This window comes from Mus caroli, unplaced genomic scaffold (assembly GCF_978045245.1).
Source record: "Mus caroli unplaced genomic scaffold, Mus_caroli_1 scaffold_17, whole genome shotgun sequence".
Lineage (NCBI taxonomy): Eukaryota > Metazoa > Chordata > Mammalia > Rodentia > Muridae > Mus > Mus caroli.
In genome coordinates this window covers 20,253,944-20,273,660 of record NW_028227272.1, presented here as the reverse complement: position 1 = coordinate 20,273,660, position 19,717 = coordinate 20,253,944, and the positions used below count along the sequence as shown (strand labels likewise).

The following is a 19,717-nucleotide window of genomic DNA, read 5'->3' as shown; positions in this document are numbered from 1 at the left end:
AAAAGGAATAAGTGAACTGACCACCCATGAATTCAGAATAGTCCCCTTAAAACGGTAAAGAACTACATTAAGATTCAGCTGCAAAATTGAATGATTTGTTGAAAAATTTAAAACCATTTTGAATTGCTCTTGAATGACCTAGTAACTCCATTTTGGTCAAAGATGTCCAATCCTGTGCTGAAAAGATGTGGCAAGCATGGTATTTGCTGCTTGTTCCAGATCTTAAAGCAAAGACTTGATCTGTCCCTAGAGAAAAGGTTAGTTGTAGGCTCTTCATAAAAAAGCCTTTATTATGTGGGTGCATCTGTTGAGAGTTTTCATAATGAATGCATATTTATTTAAAGACCTATTTTATTCACATCTAATGAAAGGATAACATATTTCTAATCGATAAATAATATGAAATTAGTGGTGAAATAGAAATAGGAAAACTAGAGCCCCTAGGAATAGAGAATACAAAAACAGAGCTAAATGTTTTAATGGAAAACATCAGCCGCAAACTAGTGAGGCAGAAAAGTATCAAAGGATGTGAAGATAGAACATTTGAAATTATACAGTCAGATAAGTGCAAAGAGAGCCAGGCAATGACGCAGTGGGCACCATGTTAGCTGAGCAAGCCTGACTTACAGAGTTCAATCCCAGAAATTCAGGTAAAAAGCTGGGTTAGGCGGCATGTATCTGTAATCCCAGAATCCTTAGAGTGAGATGGGAAGTTCATGTGCTAGCTAGCCCAGGGTACACAGCATGGTGGAAAAAGACAATTCCTGCCTCCCTGAAGAAAGGCAATGAGGGGAAAGAATAAGTGTACCTGTAATACCAGCTGCCTGCCAGAGGTGGGGGAAGAAAGAGAGAGGGAGAAAATGGAGGAAAAGAAGAAGATTGGAAGAAAAAGGAGAAAAAGAAGAGGAGGAAGGAAGAAAAGGAAGAACAGAAGGAGGGGGAGGAGGTGGGAGGAGGAGGAGAAGGAAGAGGAGGAGGAGGAGGAAGAGGAGGAGGAGGAAGGTGAATTCTACCCATGTTTCAAGTTTGGTGCCTACCAAGGCTTGCCTATTTGCCATCAACAGGAAGTGCTTTTGCTCTTCAGACTCCACCTTAACCTTGACCTGCACGGCCATGTTCTCCACTTGACAATTGCATGTATTTTCTTCCAGGCCATTATGAATAGGTGCTCAAGAATATAGCACTACTGTCCAGGTCAGTGTTACTGAAAATACCTCCACATAGGCAGGGCAAGCTCACCTTCCCAGCTTCTATTTCACAGACGGTAGAAGCCCTGAGACACATCTCCCAGGGCCTGGCAGCAGCTGTTCCTGTGCTTACTGGTCTAAATGGTATTTCTCTCTATCAAAATCTGTTCTCTAATTAATCCTGAGGAGGACTGAGTATAAAGAATCACGAGAGCATTCTATGACACAATACAACCCTTCGTGCTCTCCTGAACTGATGGCAATCTCCCAGCCTGTGGAGTGAACTTTTAGGACTGGAACACGCCTGCTTCCCAAGAGAGGGGAAGCCTAGCCTAGCCTCGCCTCGCCTCACAGTGCACATCACACAGTACATCCTAGAGGCTGTGCTGAGGGCCATGACACTTCACACACTGCTTTCTTCTTACAATCAGCAAAGGAACTGAGACCCCATTTTTCCACCTCCTCATAATTAGCATCTATATCATAAAAACAGAATCCGATTCCAGGATGAGGAACAAAAGAAACGAGTCTCCAGACACAGATGGAGAGACCCACCCACTAGCTCACCAGGCCACTGGAAACTTGGCCAAGTAGAATTATTTTTCTACTTTCTGCTTTCAACACCCATTCCCATGGGATCCAAACAATGCTTCTCTGTCATCATGGAGATGCCTTAGTCCAAGGAGCTCACAAGGCCAAAGCATTGGATGCAGGGCCAGGGAGACACTTCAGTGTTCTCGGGCTAATCAGCAACACTCAGATGAAGATGTCATCAGAAGTGGTTGCCCAGGGTCCAGTCTTCCTGAAGGAGAAGCCCCACAAACCCCAGCATCCAAGACTATATTCTCCAGGGTCCTAGATGGGTAGTAAGCACCACCCCTGAGCAGCCTGTTGCCCTTTCCCATTCCCTAGCCCAGGAAGCTGCAGCTGGGAGTTTCAAAGGCAGGGGTGTGGAGGGAGGAGTTTTAAAGGCAGGGGTGTGGAGGGAGGAGTTTTAAAGGCAGGGGTGTGGAGGGAGGAGGCATTAAGCTTGATTTCTTAAGGGCTATAAAGTGTAAAGTACCTCAAAGTGTGTGGCTTTGACAACAGAGGTGTATTGTCTGAAAATTCTAGAAGCCAGAATTCCCAGCTTGAGGTTAGCCCCTCTGAGGACTGTGGGGGAGAATCTATTCTAGGCAGCTTCTCCAGCTTCTGGTGGGTTTTCTGGCAACCTTTGGCATTCCTTGGCTTGTACATCACCGCAACCTCAGCCTTCAACATTACATGGTGTTTTCTCTGTGTGTGCGCCTGCCTCTAGATTTATCCTTTTCATGAGGACACTAGTCATCCTGGAGTCAGGCCCACCCTACTGCTGCATGACCTCATCTGAAATAACTAGATCTCCAATAGTCCCATTTCCAAAGAGGTTCCAGAGTCCTGGTGTTAGGAATTCAATATTAAAGATTTGGGGAGACACCCTTATCTTGAAATCAAGCAGTTCAGGGAAAAAGAAATCCCCCCCCCCCAAAAAAAATCCTGCTCTTTTTCAGGGTTTTTCTTCAAACACTCTTAGCTATTCCCTAAAATCATTATTGCCCTAACAATCTAAAGCAGAGGCTCTCAACCTGTGGGTAGAAACCCCTTTGAGGGTCAAATGACCATTTAATAGGGGGGTCATCTAAGACCATCAAAAATAGATATTTCCATTATGATTCATAATGGTAGCAAAATTACAGTTATTAAGAAGCAATGAAAATAATTTTAGGGTTGGGGGCCATCATGTCATGAACTGTATTAAAGGGCTGTGGCGTAAGGAAGGTTAAGAGCCACCGATGTAAGGGTCCTGAACTCCAGAGCAAGAGCCTTTTCTTCTATTCTTTACCCTATTCTATTTTTTCCTTTCTCCTAAGGTGTGCGATAAATGATAGCTTTGTTACTTGTATCTAGCAAGAGTGAGTGGGCGAAAAATCAATAAGCTGTCAATATCTCTGAGATTCCATCCTTCACAGTAAATATATACACTTTTTCCTGGAGTGTTGAAGAGGGAGATCAATGCCAGAGACTCCTGGAGTACAGGGCACTCGATTTCCAGACGTGTCTCCTTGGGACACATGAGTGGCAATCAGTCATTACCTTTAGAAAAGTATGAAGAGAAGCAGCAGATTTCTGCAAAAGATATTTATTTTAAAATTTGCACATAATCTTTGGATAATTTAGAATTAACAGGTATGTTTTAAAAGTTTCTGACACAAACCCAGAAACCAAGAGCAATGAGAGATTTGATTGGCAGAAGGAATCAAGAGGATCCTGCATTTAGGATGCATAGATGGCTAGTGACGTCAGTGCCCAAGTAGACAGACACTTTCCTATAGCACTCAGTCACAGATTTTAAACTACCTGTCGCAAATACTAAATACCTCATCAGACTAACAGTGACGCCCACATCCACTCCGTAGTCCACTTTACTCAAGCATCCACATTTACAGAGCACAGAGAAAGTCTAACAGACATCAGAATCATATTACACTTATTAATTTACTCCCCCACATTAATAAGAACTAAAAACTAGAATCTACCCAGTGTAGTCTCCATTTCTAATGTACCTCTTGCTGACCTCTTGAAGGAACATCAGCTTTCTGGGCATTCTATCCACAGTCCTGATGCCTTATAATGAACCAGGAATTCCCTAGACCTAACCCACACGGCGGCCAAGCAGCCCAATGCTCTGTGCACCCTGAGGTGCAGGCAGCAAGACAGGTAGGCTCCTGCGCATTGCAAATGATGCAGATGCCTCACAACAGAAAGGATGCCCTGCTCCTCTCTACTGCCTTCTCCTGCAGCAAGGCAGTGGGTGTGACCCTCCATAAATGAGGAAAGACATCAGGGTACCTACTTCCTATGCACCGTGGACACAGCCCAGCCACGTGCTTTCCAGTGGTCCTCACACAGCCCAGACATATGTTTTCCTGCGGTCCCCACACAGCCTTGTGAGGTAGGATTGTCACCCCCATTTTACAGATATGGAAACAAAGTGGCACAGTGAGGAAGTGGGGGTCAACCTGGAAAGCCAGGGCTTTTCACTCCGGGCTTTCTATTGCCCGCATAAGGCAAGGAGTCAGCAGTAAACAAGTTTCTGAGCTCTGAGATTGTGGGTCTGCAGCTCTAAAAACCGAAGCCCTGTGAGCATACAGGCCAGCCTTGGGAATCCAGCAGACTGTGTCTCAGTGACCTTGATTCAATAGCATTAATTCTGATCTGTAAGTCACTGAACCACTCCACACCAGGGGCTGAGTGGGCTGCTGTGGCTTCCCACCAGGTAGAGAGGTCTCAGAAAATCCTTGTGAGAGTATGCTTGCCAAACAGGGTGGGTCCTCCCTGCCCAGAGACCAATGCTACTCCCTTGCAGGGGGAGCAGAGCAATCTGTGATCACACACCTCACCCCTTGTGAGAATTAGTTATGATTAAGATTCTAACCTAAGTCCCAGAAAACATATTCCCCATGCCCTGAGAGACCTTTCATGGGGGGGAGGGGCCCATAAGGTCAGCGAAAGTTGGGGCAATTGCCAAACAGAAAATGATTAAAAGTAATTTGGGAGGGAAGCCTGGTGTGTAATGATAGCAATTAGGAGAAGGTTAGGGAGTAGACAGCTAAAACAATAAAATAAAATAAAAGAGCCCCAGTTTATCTGACTAATCTGCTATTTACTGTGGGGCAGCACTTGGTGCCAATGTGGGTAGGGACTTCCTAACAAAAATACCTTGGGCTTCCATGTTCTAACAGGTCGTACAGAATGTAACATCAGTGATAAAGGGGAAAGTGAAAACTTCTCCTGACGCAGACGGTGTGTTTCTCTTCTTCCTCTAAGAGCTTCCCCAGTGCTCTTGCTCAACAAGAACCCGGTAGAACTGGCCCCCTGCTGGGTGTCCAGATAGCACGCTCTCAGAGAGGAGCCCAGATCACTGAGCACACGGAATGTTTGCATTCTAGCTGCCTGTTGGGTGTCTCTCTCTTTTACTCAACTCTGATCAGGTTGGGGACAGATGGGAGGTTTTGTACCTTCTGTCTCCATGGAGAGTGGGGAGTGGGCTACCCAAGATCCTTTGCAAGATCATAAGCACCCAGGATTAAGGATCAGCCTAGCCAGACAGGGTGACAACGGGACTATGTCCCCAAGGGACTACCCTTGGGAACAACTTTACTCTGGAGTAACTGAGTAGGCTTCCCCACCCTGTCCCAATTATTTGCCTCCCCTCCCTGAAGCCACCATCTGCATCTGACATAAATCATGATCTGGGAGACGTGAAATCACCACCTAGGGAGAGATTTAAGCCACGGAGGGTGCTCCTTTGTTAGGATGACATCATTCCGTTGGAAAAAACAAAGTCTAGTTTTGGCAACCCTGGTGAGAAATGTGGCTCTTTCCCCTACTCATGTGAAAGGAGAGGAGGATGTTGTCAGGAGAAATGTGTACGACAAGAATCTGGGCTCCCATACTCTGTGCCTGCAGGGAAGGCTGGGTCTGCCTCCTTGCCATCAGACGCTGGAGGCCCCAGAACTCTCGCCAACAAAATTCCCTAGAGTGCAAGAAGCAGGCTGGGCCTGTTGAATAAAAACACTCCTTCAAGCAGTGGTAACCAGGAGAACAGCCATAAAATGACTTATGGAGAAGGATGAGGGCGCCTGGCTAAACAGCGATTGTTCCGGAAGCCAGACAGGGTAGCTTTCCCAAACAAATAAATGTCTTCATCTGTTCCCTCGTTGAGATGCTTCACCATATTCTTCTCGAAGAGGAGCGGATGGTAGGCACCCATTGTGCAGGCGCTGTCAAAGAACTTCTGGTGATAGTAGCATACATCTGTCTTGCGCTTGGATGGGAGGAACTCGTAAATATCAACTTGGTCACACAGCGTCATCATGATGATGATACCTAGAGAGGGGAGCAGAGGGGAGGCATGTGGTTAGGAGGGGACAGGTATGGCAGGGGCAACGCAGACAGCAGCAGGGCCCTGGGGCAACAGGAAGTGTGTTCCTCAGCACACCAACCACTGCTGCTCTAAAAGCTCTAGGAAGAACCCAGATGCACCTACCCGAACGCTGAAGCAGAGGGTAAAAGGGGCTGACATACTGCAAGGGCCCCTGTGTCTTTTCATCCCTGCCTCTAGTAGAAAACTAAGCTGCTCATTTACTAAGGGAAATTTTACCATGACAGAACCACAGGATAAGTGAAAGACAGTTAGCCCTCTAGTATGGGAAGAAGACAGATAAACTGCACAGTGGTGAGTCCCTGGAATCATCTGGTTAAAGGTTTGCACTACAGGTGCCCATGGAAGGAGTGTCTATCCCTCTGCAGAGATAGCCTGTCCATTCATGGAAATGCCCCAGTGGTCCATCCCAAGAGAAAGGAAGGGAAGGATGGATGGGCATTAAGATCTGAGGGACAGGGAGAGAGCTTAAGAAGAAAGACTTTTACCAGCATTCAGTACCCTTATCCCCAGTCCACCCCAAATCTGCTTCCCGTTTCCTACATGGCCCCACCTAGACAAGCTAGCCCAGCTTCTCTCACGGTTTCAACTAAAGTATCCACAAAGCCAGGGGAGGTATGATAAACTTTTGTCTGTGTCAGGTTCCCAACATGACTCTGCAGAGCAATGTTACCGATTCTATCCATAGTTACCTATGAAACCTTTTTGTTGTTGTTGTTGTTCATTATAGCTTCTGGCATTGTGGTTTTTAAAGATATTGCATTAAAACATCACTTGATTAGTGAGCTTTAGTATACTCTCTGAATTGTAAGCCTAAGACAAGGGTCTTGCTTATTCCATCCAAGGTCCTTTCTCCTCCCTTCCTCCTCTTTGGGTGTGCCTCCCATTACACTACCACTGCATGTCAAGCTCTCCTCTCCTCCATAGAAATCTCTGACCATCAGCTACCAGGGGCCTTCTCTCTTACAATAGGATGGCAGTCTCCTCATTGTGGCCCAAACTGAATGTGGCCTTGGATGCCTGACTAAGTTCCCTCAGCGGATCTCTTAAAAAATAAAAATTATACCTTATGTAAGATAAGATTTAGTATAGTGCACAAGTAGAAAAGTTGTTCTGGTGCATGAACGAGACCGAAGAAGAAAGCCAGTCCTCTACAAAACAAACACAGGATTTCTCCACACACGCACTCACCCAGCATGCCGGAGGATGGGGGATTTGGCTGAATCAGATCTGAAGAGATTTCCTGAATGATGTCCCATAGTTCCCATGGCATCTGGGGCTTGAGGATGTAAAAAGGCTGGCTGGGGTGAAGCCTTCGGTAACTCTTATAGGTTTCGAAGAAGTTGTAGTCTGGCTTCTGATACCACTGAAACAGAAGGAAGTGGTGTGCTCAGCAGAGAAGCCTTACACAAACATTCTTGCCAGAGGATCAGCCTTGTCTTGTGGCAAATCACGAACATCATCAAATCATAGCCCTTAGTGGGTGGTCCAGTCGGGGCCTGGAACAAAGTCTCTGACTATAGGACTGTTGGAATGGTGATCTTGAAAAGTTCAGAGTCATCAAGTGTGGGAACTGTATCATCTGAAAGGGTATCTCTGCACCATTGTTTGTTTGTTTGTCTGTGTGTATTTGTTTGTTTTTAAGCAGTTCTCACTATTTGGCCAAGCCTGGCCTTCAGATCCTGGTGCCAAGAGATCCTCCTGCCTCAGCTTCCAGTAGCCAGGACCATCACACCTAGGTACCCTTACTGTTGATGGAGAGGAAATTGGAGCACAAATTATTGTATCTATGGGCTCAGAGTCTTTCACCTGACTCAGGCAGACTTGAGTTATAACTGAGATCAGAGGGAAGCTACAGACTGGAGTGAGGGTACTGGTGATAGCCACAGCTAAGAGCCACCAGTGGGCATGTAAGGACCAAACATATCAAGATCAGTGCTTTCTGTGGCTTCTGCTAAGCCATTCTCCGTAGGCTTCCATAGCCCATGCCAAGAGACACTACTACATGTAACCTACATAGAGAACTAAAACTGAGCAGACACTTCCAGAAGGCCTGAGAATCCAGCAGTCCCGTGGCTCACATCTTCCCTAAAAGAATCAACATTGCAGATCTGTGCTACTGAGTTAGGTAACCAACCATAGGTGAGTTCTCCCATCTACGCTCTGCTCTCCCATCTGAAACATGGGAGCCACCAGGCTTGCTCCTACTTCTTGATAGTGTTACAGGAGCAAAATGAGAGGAGTTTTAGACACTGCAAGTGGGGAGCAGAAATGTGACAACATGATTGATGGGGTAACAGTAATTACTGTCATTTCTCATGGAGGTTGATCAGGAGTAAGTAGAATGATGAACACATCCTATTCCAGGCTATCTTCTACCTAGTTTCCACCGTGGCCAATATGCACCATCTCTGGAATATGCACATGACTTTCCAGGGAAAGCATGCACAGGTGCTGGCAAGGATGGGGGAATTCTGAGTATGCCAGTCCCTATGGATCGGGCTGCCTAAAACTCAAACAGCTAGGAATGGCTCAAGTCACATGTGACTTTAAAAACCTAGCAGCGTGAGGAAATCTGAGGGCAGATGGGAGACTCACTTACCTGCGGAATGTCTGCATGATACACAGATGGGTCCCACAGAATCAGGATTCCTTCGGTGTACATACTGTCCTTCAGGAAGCGCTTTTCTGTGGTGACTAACTACGGTGAGAAAGAGAAAAGCTATAACATGAGTTTTTACGAGTGTGTATCTGACTCATAATAAGACCTGGTACATCCTCAGGTTGGTACCAAGTGAGGCCTAGAGCCTCAGGAGGAGCTGATATGGTGAGTGCTCACCTTTCATGGAAAGAAAGGAACCATGCTAGTGTGGACTATGTTTAGTAACAGCTAACAGTCATGGGCTAGACAGGGTTTCAGACCCCAAATCTAAAGGGTCCCAGTGGAAACAGTACAGAACCATAGTCCTATAGCCATATTGTGATGGCTTGTATATGCTTGGCCCAGGGAGTGGCACTATTAGGAGGTGTGGCCCTGTTGGAATAGGTATATCACCGTGGGTGTGGGCTTTAATATCCTCTTCCTAGCTGCCTGGAAGTCAAAATTCTGTTAGCAGCTTAGAACTCTCGGCTCCTCCTGCACCAAGCCTGCCTGGATGCTGCCATGCTCCTGCCATGATGATAATGGACTGAACCTCTGACCCTGTAAGCCAGTCCCAAGTAAATGTCCTTCATAAGAGTTGCTTTGGTCATGGTGTCTGTTCACAGCAGTAAAACTCTAAGACATATATCTTGCCCAGAGGTAGAAGAAATAAGAAAATAATGGCTCATTTTCAAAGATGACCTTGGATCCAGCTACAGATACCCGGAGAATACTAGATCCCTGCTAGTATTTGATGGGATGCATTTATAAAACATTAGAAAGAACTTTAAACCAACAACTGTGTTTAGATTCAACAATTTCACTTTAAGGAATTTATCCTAAAAAAGAATCTACGTTCAAAGGGCTACACGCATGGAATTGCTGATTGAATTATATTTCAAAATAAGAAAAGTGTGGCAGCAGAGGATGGACGATAAGACTTGGATACAAAACGGACCCAGGTCCATGCTTGTCTTTACCACTAATACCTACTCTCTTCTTATGTCTACCATGTGAGCCAGCCATACCGCTCCTTGTATCCTTGTATCTGCCCAAAGAGCTCACCATCCTAGTCCACAGATACCTACCCAGCCACGGTCATTGCTGCTCTATTCAAAATAGCTAGGAAATTGAAACAATCCAAATGTCCTTCAATTGATGAACAGATATTAGAAACGTTACATATACACTCTGGAATGCTCTTCAGCAGGAAAGAGAAATGAGACCATAAACTTGGCAGGCAAATGGATGGAACTAGAAAAGATCATATTGAGTGAGGTAATCCAGACCAAGAACGACAAATATCACAAGTTCTTTCTTATTGGAGGTTCCTAGCTCCAAATCTTCAGATGTTACACCTGAGAGGCAGCGTAACGGAAGTCTTTCTTATGGAACACACCATGGACTCCAGAAACAGAGTCCAGCAGCCCCTTGAGCTAACAGTGACCTGAACAACCCCCCTTCCGGAGGACTAGCCTTCATAGTAACAGAAGGTGCCACGAATGTTTCCAAAGGAAGCTAGCCACCAACAGTCCCACTGTGACACCTATGAACCACGTTAACTGCCAACAAGTCACAGTTACTCTCCGGGTATAATAATGACACACAGACCAGGGCCGTGACCAACAAATTTCTATTTGGAATTAAGACAAGCACAACAAGAGGGATGCCAAGCCTGCTACTGGAGACTTAGCTAAGTACTCAGTGCTAGTAGTGCAGTGGTCCTCGGAGGAGACTCTATAGCCACTACTTTATTAAACCTGCATAATCCCTAACAACAATCTAAGCGTTTGTCCTCATGCCCACAGATAACGGTAGTCCTCGCCCCTCATCGAGGAAACATCTCTTTGTAACAGATGGAGATCATGAGGTAAAACCACAACCAATCAAAATTCAGAGTTGTGGAGCCCAGTCCCAGTGGATACATCTACAAAACACTACCACACCCAAGGCTCAGGGAACATTGCAAAAGAATGGGCAGGAAGATTCTAAGAGCCAGAGGATCAGGGAGTTTGCCGTGAGAGTGTCTCCTAGTCATGTCAGAAGCTATCTATACACGTGAAGTCTCATCAACGTGACTGCCCAAACCTGAGCTGAACACGGACACAGCAAACATGCCAGCCTGGGCAGGAAAGGCCCAGGGGTTTCTGACCCTACAGAAAGAACTCCAGGCAGCCCAGAGAAGCTGGAGCAGGAGCGGTGTTCCTCCCCAGGTGACAGCACACCGATTGGTTGTCCAGTGCCAAATGGTCAGCCCAGAAAACATACACACAAGTAGCAGCATATGCACTCAACAGTGCACTGAGGAATGTGTGTGTGAGTGTGTGTGTGTGTGTGTGTGTGTGTGTGTGTGTGTGTGACTGCAATAAACCATTAGAGAAAAAAGGTCATGGATTTAATGGAGTACATGGGGAGGTTTGGAGGGAGGAAAGGGAAAATGTTGTAATTAGATTGTAATCTCAAAAATAGCAAACAAAAAACAGGAGCTGCTTTAAGAATCAAATCTGAGACATGAGTGAACAGGAAAGAAAAGCAGCCCCAAAGGTTTAAGAGTGAGGACAGCTATGTCCCTTTAACACACACACACACACACACACACACACACATATATGTATATATGCATGCATGTATATACATACACACACATATACACATACATACACACAATGAGATCAATCATCAAAACACTCATCTCAAAGAATAGCTGAGACATGATGTTGCCCTTGTCAAAAGTGCATGGTGTATCTGGCAAAAACAAACTTGAAAAGTAACTGAAATGAGAGGACCAGTTTAAGATATCACACACACACACCCCTGAACACTGCTCCCTCCCCTCCTCCCCCCACTAGTAGCAGCCTCCTTTGACTTCTGCAGACTTGTTTTTAGCCATCTGTGCCTTGACTGTTCTCAGAAACCCCTCAAGAGAAACAAAGGTTGCCCTTTATGATAAATGACAACAATGTGCCATTGAATGATGCATCTCAAAATAATATTCACAATGTTCCTAGGAGGCATTACTATGCCCATTTCTAAAAAGTTGTAATAAGCTCAGAGATGCCAAGGAACTTCCTTCCCCAAGTCACACAGCTTTAGTAGCCTGTGAGTCAGACCTTGAGTCTTCCATCCAGCTGGAGAGGCTAGATGGCTAATCAAAACACTACCGTCACTCGCACCAGCAAGGTCCAGTGCCATGAGAACACCAACTGTTGCCTGAGGTTAACATGTCACATCAGGACGGATGGGAGCATCATTTTGTCAGTGAATAGAGAGAAGTCCAGAAAGAAGGCAGAATGCAGAAAGACTGAGTCTGAGGCAGAGACAGATGTAAGCTGAAGGGTAGCCTCCCACCAAACGTCCCTCCTGCTCCAGCAGGAACACATGACACTCTTACAACGGCCAGGAATTTATAGAAAGTGCATCCTCTGACCCACACAACAACCACTCATTCACCTGAGCTGCTGGAGATGGATGAGAAAGCATTCCAAGAGACAGGAGAGACTAGAGAAGCGATAGATTTGAGTAAGAGCAGAAAGTGGCCAGGGCTGGGATTTGCCAGAAAGAAACGGGACAAGCTATCAATAGGCACTGTATCCCCCCCCACCACACACACCCCTCAAATGGCACAGTTCTGAACCTTTCCACATCCATTCCCATTGGGTGACGTTCAAACGTGACCTCAAACAAAGAATCCCTGAGACCTATGAGGGTGTGGGGGTGTGGTGCTGTGAGTTCCTGCCTGCTCCCTCCATAGCTACCCCTCTGTGGTCTTGATAGACTGGTTCCCCGTCTCTAGATCTAAATGTCTAGTTCACACACACACACACACACACACACACACACACACACACACACACACACACACATCCTATCAGGCTTTGCCTAAGGTACCAACCAACGCATGGGAATTCAATGCTTTTCACCAAGGCCCCTGTACTTACCTGGCAAGGCAGCATGACCTAGTTCAAAGGATCGTGGTGGGGGAGGGGTGAGACTATGAGGAGGAGCCTCCGACATCCCCACAGCAACAGAGCTTTGATGAACATCTGCCACGAAAAGGCTATTCCGGACAGAAACATGTTGCTGCTCAAAGCAGCCCTCCCAACTATTAAGTCGCAAATACTAATATACAGAAAACAAGTGAAGAACACACACACATACACACAGAGTTACTACTCATCTGTGATTGCACACAACTCCACCATCCAGACTTTAACACTGACTAGTTGGGACGCTTTCTTCCTAGAACACCTTAAACACTTTCCCTTGTGTAAGGCCGTGCCCTGTCATATTGAAATGATGCAAACCTGATTCACAGTGGGTCTGTATTTAGAGCCAGGGCCTTTACAGAGGCACTGAGGGTTAAATGAGGCCATAGGGTGGAATAGGGTGGAACCCTGATTCACTAAGTGTGATGTCCTCACCAGAGAAAGAGACACCGGAGTGTTTGTCTGTGTACCAGAAGAAAGGGCAAATGAGATCATAGTGAGAAGCGGGCTGTCACCAGAAACCAACTGTGATGCCACCATCACCTGGGCTGGCCTCCATGATTTTGAGAAAATAAACTCCCGTGGATTTTATTATGTGGTATTCTACTATTACAGTTTGAACCGAATAAAGTATCCTATATGAGCATATGTATACACGCATGAGTATGCTTTGTGAGATATAGTAATAGATGTGAAGATACATCTGAACATCAAAGAAGAAATCTAAGTGCTTGAAGCTGTGAGATAGAGGTATGCATGTGTATGCATACTTATATCCATACCCCTATATATATATATAAACATGTATAAATATATCTATTATATATACATATAAACATGTATATATAAATATTTATTTACATGTAAACATATACATACAAATATCTATAAATGTTTATAAATAAGTCTATATATATTGTCACATGTATATATGTGTGTGAACATATATATATGTGTATATACTGTTTATGATGTGAATGTAAGTATGTACATATTCCTTAGCTCTACCTGCTCAAAGGATGGAGAATCAATGCTTCTCCATCAGGAGTGAGCACAGCAGTGTCAGAGCATGATTTCTGGGGCCACTTTTCACTAAAAAAGAGCCTATGAGTTTAAAGGGAACAGAAGAAAACCATTAGTCAGTCCCTGTGCAAACAAGACAACAGGAGGAAAGTACGTTTTCTCAACATTTGGTGCCCCTGAACAACACCTTCAATTCTTCATATGGGAATCAAACCATTAGCTGTTTCCTGCATTCAGGGCTCAGCTCTGCTCTAGACAACACGTTTTCTCATAGGTTCTGGTTAGGCAAACAGTCACAGCCCAGTGTGTGTCCAGAGTGAGATCTCTAGAGCCAAGAGACGGAAGCAGGGAGTTTCTGGGTCTTTATAGATCACGGCAGAGTGAACTTCACTTCAGGCGAGTCTATTTATTAGTGTGCGGCATAAGGAGCCATTAACAGGGCCCCGGGGCAGCTACACTTGGCTTTCACATAGCAAGGAGGAAAAACCACTTTGGGAGAATCCTTGCCTGAACAGTGTCTGGTTCGTCATTTGGGGTAACTGACCAGGCTTTTGTCCCACTGTCTGCCACTGTAGACCCTTAGGCAAACAGTCAACTCATATACTTACTTCTTATTTAGAGGCAAGGACTCACTGTGTTTCCTGTGCTGAACTTGAATTCCTAGGCTCAAGTGATCCTGTCTGCCTCACGGAGCTGGGATTCCAGGTATGCACTACCTGCCTGCCTCCTACTCTTCACTGGATAGCATTTACTAAGGAATTTATCTCTGGCTCAGAACATCCCATCTGTTCATTACAACCACATGAATAATGGTGGGTACTCAAAGCCCAGCAAATGCCCTGGAACATGTCACTAGACCAGAAAGCACAAAGCACAAAAGTGCTATAAAAACAAAAGGAAGAAATGTTAGGGTGTGTACATCACAAGGGGAAAAAAGAAAAAAGAAAAAGAAAAAAAAAAAAAAAAAGAACCAGATTTGAAGAAGCCACCACTGCCCAGATCTGGAATAATTTGCAACAAAAGGAATTAAGAACAGTAATGAATTACAAGCCACTGGAAAAAAAAACAATCTTTGAGTCCTTAGCAAAATAAGGAAGGGAAGGAGGAAGGGAGGGATGGCGGGCACAAACTGTTTTGTTTGGACTGTAATAACCCGTTTCTTAACCTGTCTGTCACAACCTTACATGGATTTGTGTATAACTGTGGGTGTGTAGCAATCGGAAAGTTTTCAGAATGCACAACAACCACAAAATAACTCAAAAGCAAATGCCCAAGGAGCCTGAGGTGTTTCGCATTCAGTTTGTATTACAGGACTTCCCTGCAGCCAAAGGATCAATTACAAAGACTTTTGCAGTATGGGCTACCATGGAAAGCAATCACAAACTGCCTAGACCTAGAAATAGACGACCCAGACCCAGACCCAGACACCCAGACCCAGACCCAGACCTAAACCTAAACCTAGGCTCAGATGTAAAACCACTGTGTGCTACAATCCACAGCACTTTTGCTGAAACAGCAAAGGTTTTATGTAAGTTATGCCGTTACAGAAGCATAACAGTTTAATAACAGAAAAAAGGATGTTTCAATTAAAAAGCAGAAGAAGCCTTGCTCTAATGGGATTCTGAGTGTTGATCCCAGAGTGTGGAAAGAGTTGCCACAAGGTGAAGCAAAGATAGTTTTGGATAAAAGTAATCTATTAATGTTAAGTAGAGAAAGAAATATTGATGAACAGAATATAACACGTATTAAAGAGGTCACTTACGGAGAGGGGGCGAGGGGAGTAATTAAAGAGTGATTGTTGGATACAGTAGATGGACACAGTCTCCTTATTGTGTGCTATTTCGGGGGAACTGTAAGAGGCACGTAGGTCCCTGTGCTCACAGATAAACACAGGGAAGCCAGGAATGTTAAACACACAGGGCTGTCTCTGCAAAGGGAGAGATGTAGAACTGTTTCCATCTTGAAGGCTGGGAACGAACATAGTAACCATAGAGGTAGCCTGGTGCTATCTGTGTTATCTGCATGCCCAGGCCGCACTGCCCAATCCCTAGCCCTTACATTTATCTTAAACCATTGCGTTGTCCTCCCCCAGGCCCGTCATCATGAGCTTGCCTCCCTTGAGCCTGCTTCCTTGGTTAATCTATAGAACCTATCTTTATGCAAGATGCCACTTGTACTTTTCAAGGGTTCCGATGCAATCATATTTTAAGCTTTGTTATATACACAGGATTTGAGGGCTGTACTTAAATATGCCTAGAACTGCCTGGTGTCAGACACCTGAAGTCTGAACCATCACCAGTTCCCGAGTCACAGGGAACTGAGTTTCTATCTTGCCTCCCCTTGCTGGCCTTGGTGGTCACAAGAGACCCCTCACAGGCAACAACTGTGGTTTATGTAACTTTCCATGCAGGAACACATGAAACTAATCTAATACTGAGGAAACAATGGAAAAAACACAAGAAAGAATTAAAAAAAACTATAATTTTTCAAAATGTAAATATGCTAAAATATTAAAAGGGACTTTGAATATATTTACAGTAAATGGGGTTAAAGGGACAGAGCTACACAATGCAGTATCTGTGTCTGAGTTAGCACCTAAAGGGAAATATGAACCTGTGCTTTCCTATAGCACACGCCCAAGTATTTAGGGTGTGGTATCTATCACATGTTCAACATGTTGATACACTTCCGAAGAGTCTGAGGCAGGAGGAGAGTGAGCTTGAGTCTAGCCTGGGCTATATACACAGGAAAATTCTGTCTTGAAAAATCAAATTAAATTAGTCAGTCAAACCAAATATGATAAAAGATCAGACTACGTAGCAAATGGCATACATTGCTATTCATAACTGAGTCTGAATAATAGCATACACACTCTTTGTTTGAGATAGTTTTGTAGTATCTCCAAGTTTTATAAAGTGTTAAGAGTAAACAGAAGGAATCTGGAGCCAGTCCTTGGGTGAGCAGAAGGTTATCTGGCAGCTTGTACTTCTGGGTAGCCAAGGTGGAACTTCACTGGCTTGACAGAAACAGGACATTTTAAAGAGATGCATCTTTTTGTATGTCCTTGAGGGAGTTTCCAGCCACTTTTAACTGGAGAGGAAACTCACTCTAAATGGGGCTGAGGAACTTGAGGAAGGCAGGCTGAGGACTGGCTCTCCAATCTGCTTCTGGTCCCTGGCAGGGACTGAGCCATTCCTGCCACAGTGCTCTCTCTGCTAGGATGGGCTACATTTCTCTGAACTGAGTCCAAATTAACCCTTTCACTTTGGACTGCTTTCAGTTTCAGTGAGGAGAACACAGAAACACAACCTCATCTGGCGTTGACTGAACGTCTCCTGAGGTTATTCTCAGCCCTTTGATACAGTAGGGCACGAAATGACGAAGGTACGAGCTAAGAAATAAGGAAAGTGATAACCAAGGTAGAGGGGATGAGAAGACCAGACGCAAGGGGGAGTCCTTAGAAAGCCAGGGGAGAGCTTTGGCCCAGCTGTCAGAGGGGCTGTGCCCTATGCAGGTTCTGTTGCTACTTTTGATGCAATTTGTACAAGCTGCCTTTCCCCTCCACCTCCCTTCCCACGCTTGTACAGTGAAATGGTAGGGTAAGACCCTAGGGAGAGAGCTGATACTTCTCTTTTACTGTTCTTGGCTTCTGAACTCCTGGGCTCTTCACAGTCTCTCAGGCAGAGAGTAGTCAGGAGGAACAAGTGAAATGCAGAAACAGTTTTGTATCTCCTAAGTCTTTTAAAGCCATGATTTCCAATAACCATTTGAATCACCTCAATGGAACTGGCATCCCTAGAGATTCTATGGACACTACGACAATGAGGAACTATTAGGAACAACTTCACTCCAGTTACTTAAATAACTTAGAAGAAATATGCACATTCTTTAAAAGACACCTCACAGTGCTCAGACAAAAAGATATACCATATATCAAAGATGATATGCCATATATAAATTGAGCTTATTGCAGGAAAGCTTTCTACAAGAACAAAATAATAATTCTATACAAAGTCTTCCAGGAAACTGGAGACAATGGACCAGTTCCCTCTGTGACTAGATCTTACTCTGTCATCAAATACCAGTCTTCTCCTGGCTACGTAGAACAAGATGTTGAACTCCCAGCTCCTCCTGCACCATGCCTGCCTAGACACTGTCATGCTCCCACCTTAATGATAATGGACAGAACGTCTAAACCTGTAAGCTAGTTCCAATTAAATGTTGTCCTTTATAAAACTTGCCTTGGTCATCATGCACGGTGTCTCTTCGCAGTCATGGGAACCCTAAGATACCTGCCTATGTGAGATTTTCGCAATGTACTGAAAAACATGTGGATGTATGACTTTCTTTCTCCTGGTACTATACAAACTTTATGAAACCGTTTCCACACGTGAATATGAAATTTGTTCCTAGACTACGGTGACTCATACTGGCCCCAGAAGAAACTTACTTATGGTCTCCTCTGAGGTAAAAGTAGAGTTTCATGCACTGACCAAGTCTTTAGGAAATTAAGCACTGAAGGAATGAATGCATCTCAACATAATCAGAGCTTCGTGTGTGTGTGTGTGTGTGTGTGTGTGTGTGAGAGAGAGAGAGAGAGAGAGAGAGAGAGAGAGAGAGAGAGAGAGAGAACACACCAACACTATAGAAAATGGGAAAACACAGTGTACTAGCACTAAAATCAGGACCAAGATAAGAATGTCCACTTCCTTCTCTTATTCAATAAGGTGTTGGAAATCTTAATCAGAGCAGTAAGATAAGCAAGTAAGAGGGATAAACATTTAAAAATGAAGAAAGCAAAATATCTCTACTTGCAAATGATAAGATTCTATAATGGAGGGGGAGGTCCTCCGACTTCAACAGAAAAGTCTTATTAGAACTGATGAGCAGTTTGGGCAAAGCCACAGGATTCAAGTTAAGTGGTCCTCGTACACAGCAATAACAAACATAGTGAGGAAGAAACGGGAGAGACAATCCCATGTGCAATTCCAGTGATGATGATGGTGGCGGTGGCGGTGGTGGCAGCGGCAGCGGTGGCGGCAGCTAGAGAAATGGCTCAGCAGTTAAGTTGCTCTTGCAGAGAGTTGGGGTTCTGTTTCCAGTACTCTCTTGACAACTCACAACTGCCTGTTCCAGGCAGTGACTCCTTTTCTCTTCTGGCCTCCTCAGGTACCAGGCATGCATATGATGCTCTTATATGCACCCAAGTAACTCTCATACACATAAAAAATTAATAGTAATAATAATGGCAAATAACAATAATACTTGGAATAAACTTAAACAAATAAGAGGAAGACTTTGACGATGAAAGCATTAAAGCACTCAAGAGAAATTGAAGGTCTTCTTGTATTCTTCTGTACTATGATGTGGAGAAATCATTATTGTGAAAATAGCCATCTTATGATTTAATGCAACCCTTATCAAATTTCTAGTCTCATTCTTCATGGAAACAGAATTAATTTTAGAATTATTCTAAAAACAGTTTTAGAATTATTCTAAAACCAATTTTAGCATTCATTTGGAAGCACAAAATAACTTGGGTAGGCAAAGCAATCCGGGGGGGGGGGCAGAATCAAGGCGTGATGTACTATTCTATCTTCTTTCTAATTGTATTACTAAAGCCATAGTAAAAACAATTGCACTGTATTGGTACAGACAGTAATGTGGATCAATGAAACAGAACAGAAGGCACAGATACAGTCACCTGGCTTTTGACAAAGATGCCAAAAATATTCACTGGAAAAAAGACAGCCTCCTGTTAACAAATGGTACTGGGAACACTGGGTTTTTACGTGCAGCAGAATGAAACTAGGTCCTTAGCTTTTATACTGTACAAAAATCAAGTGGGTCAGAGACCAGAGTTATACACCAGAAATCGGAGTCTGCCAAAGAGAAAACATTTTGAAACACAGGCACA

At 44.4% G+C, this 19,717-nt stretch overlaps 1 protein-coding gene across 3 annotated transcripts in view; it reads right to left on the bottom strand.

Annotated features, from left to right (window-relative positions):
* Positions 1-3,329: 3,329 nt before the first annotated feature.
* Positions 3,330-19,717, bottom strand: part of St6gal1 (ST6 beta-galactoside alpha-2,6-sialyltransferase 1) — a 149,559-nt gene continuing 133,171 nt past the window's right edge. For all 3 annotated transcript variants that reach the window (XM_021185103.3, XM_029470389.2, XM_085832514.1), the window contains exons 6-8: positions 8,753-8,851; positions 7,342-7,516; positions 3,330-6,095 (exon numbers count right to left, since the gene is read on the bottom strand). In XM_021185103.3, coding sequence (XP_021040762.1) covers positions 5,827-6,095; positions 7,342-7,516; positions 8,753-8,851 — 543 coding nt within the window. In that variant the 3' untranslated portion in view covers positions 3,330-5,826. The remainder of the gene's footprint in view (positions 6,096-7,341; positions 7,517-8,752; positions 8,852-19,717) is intronic.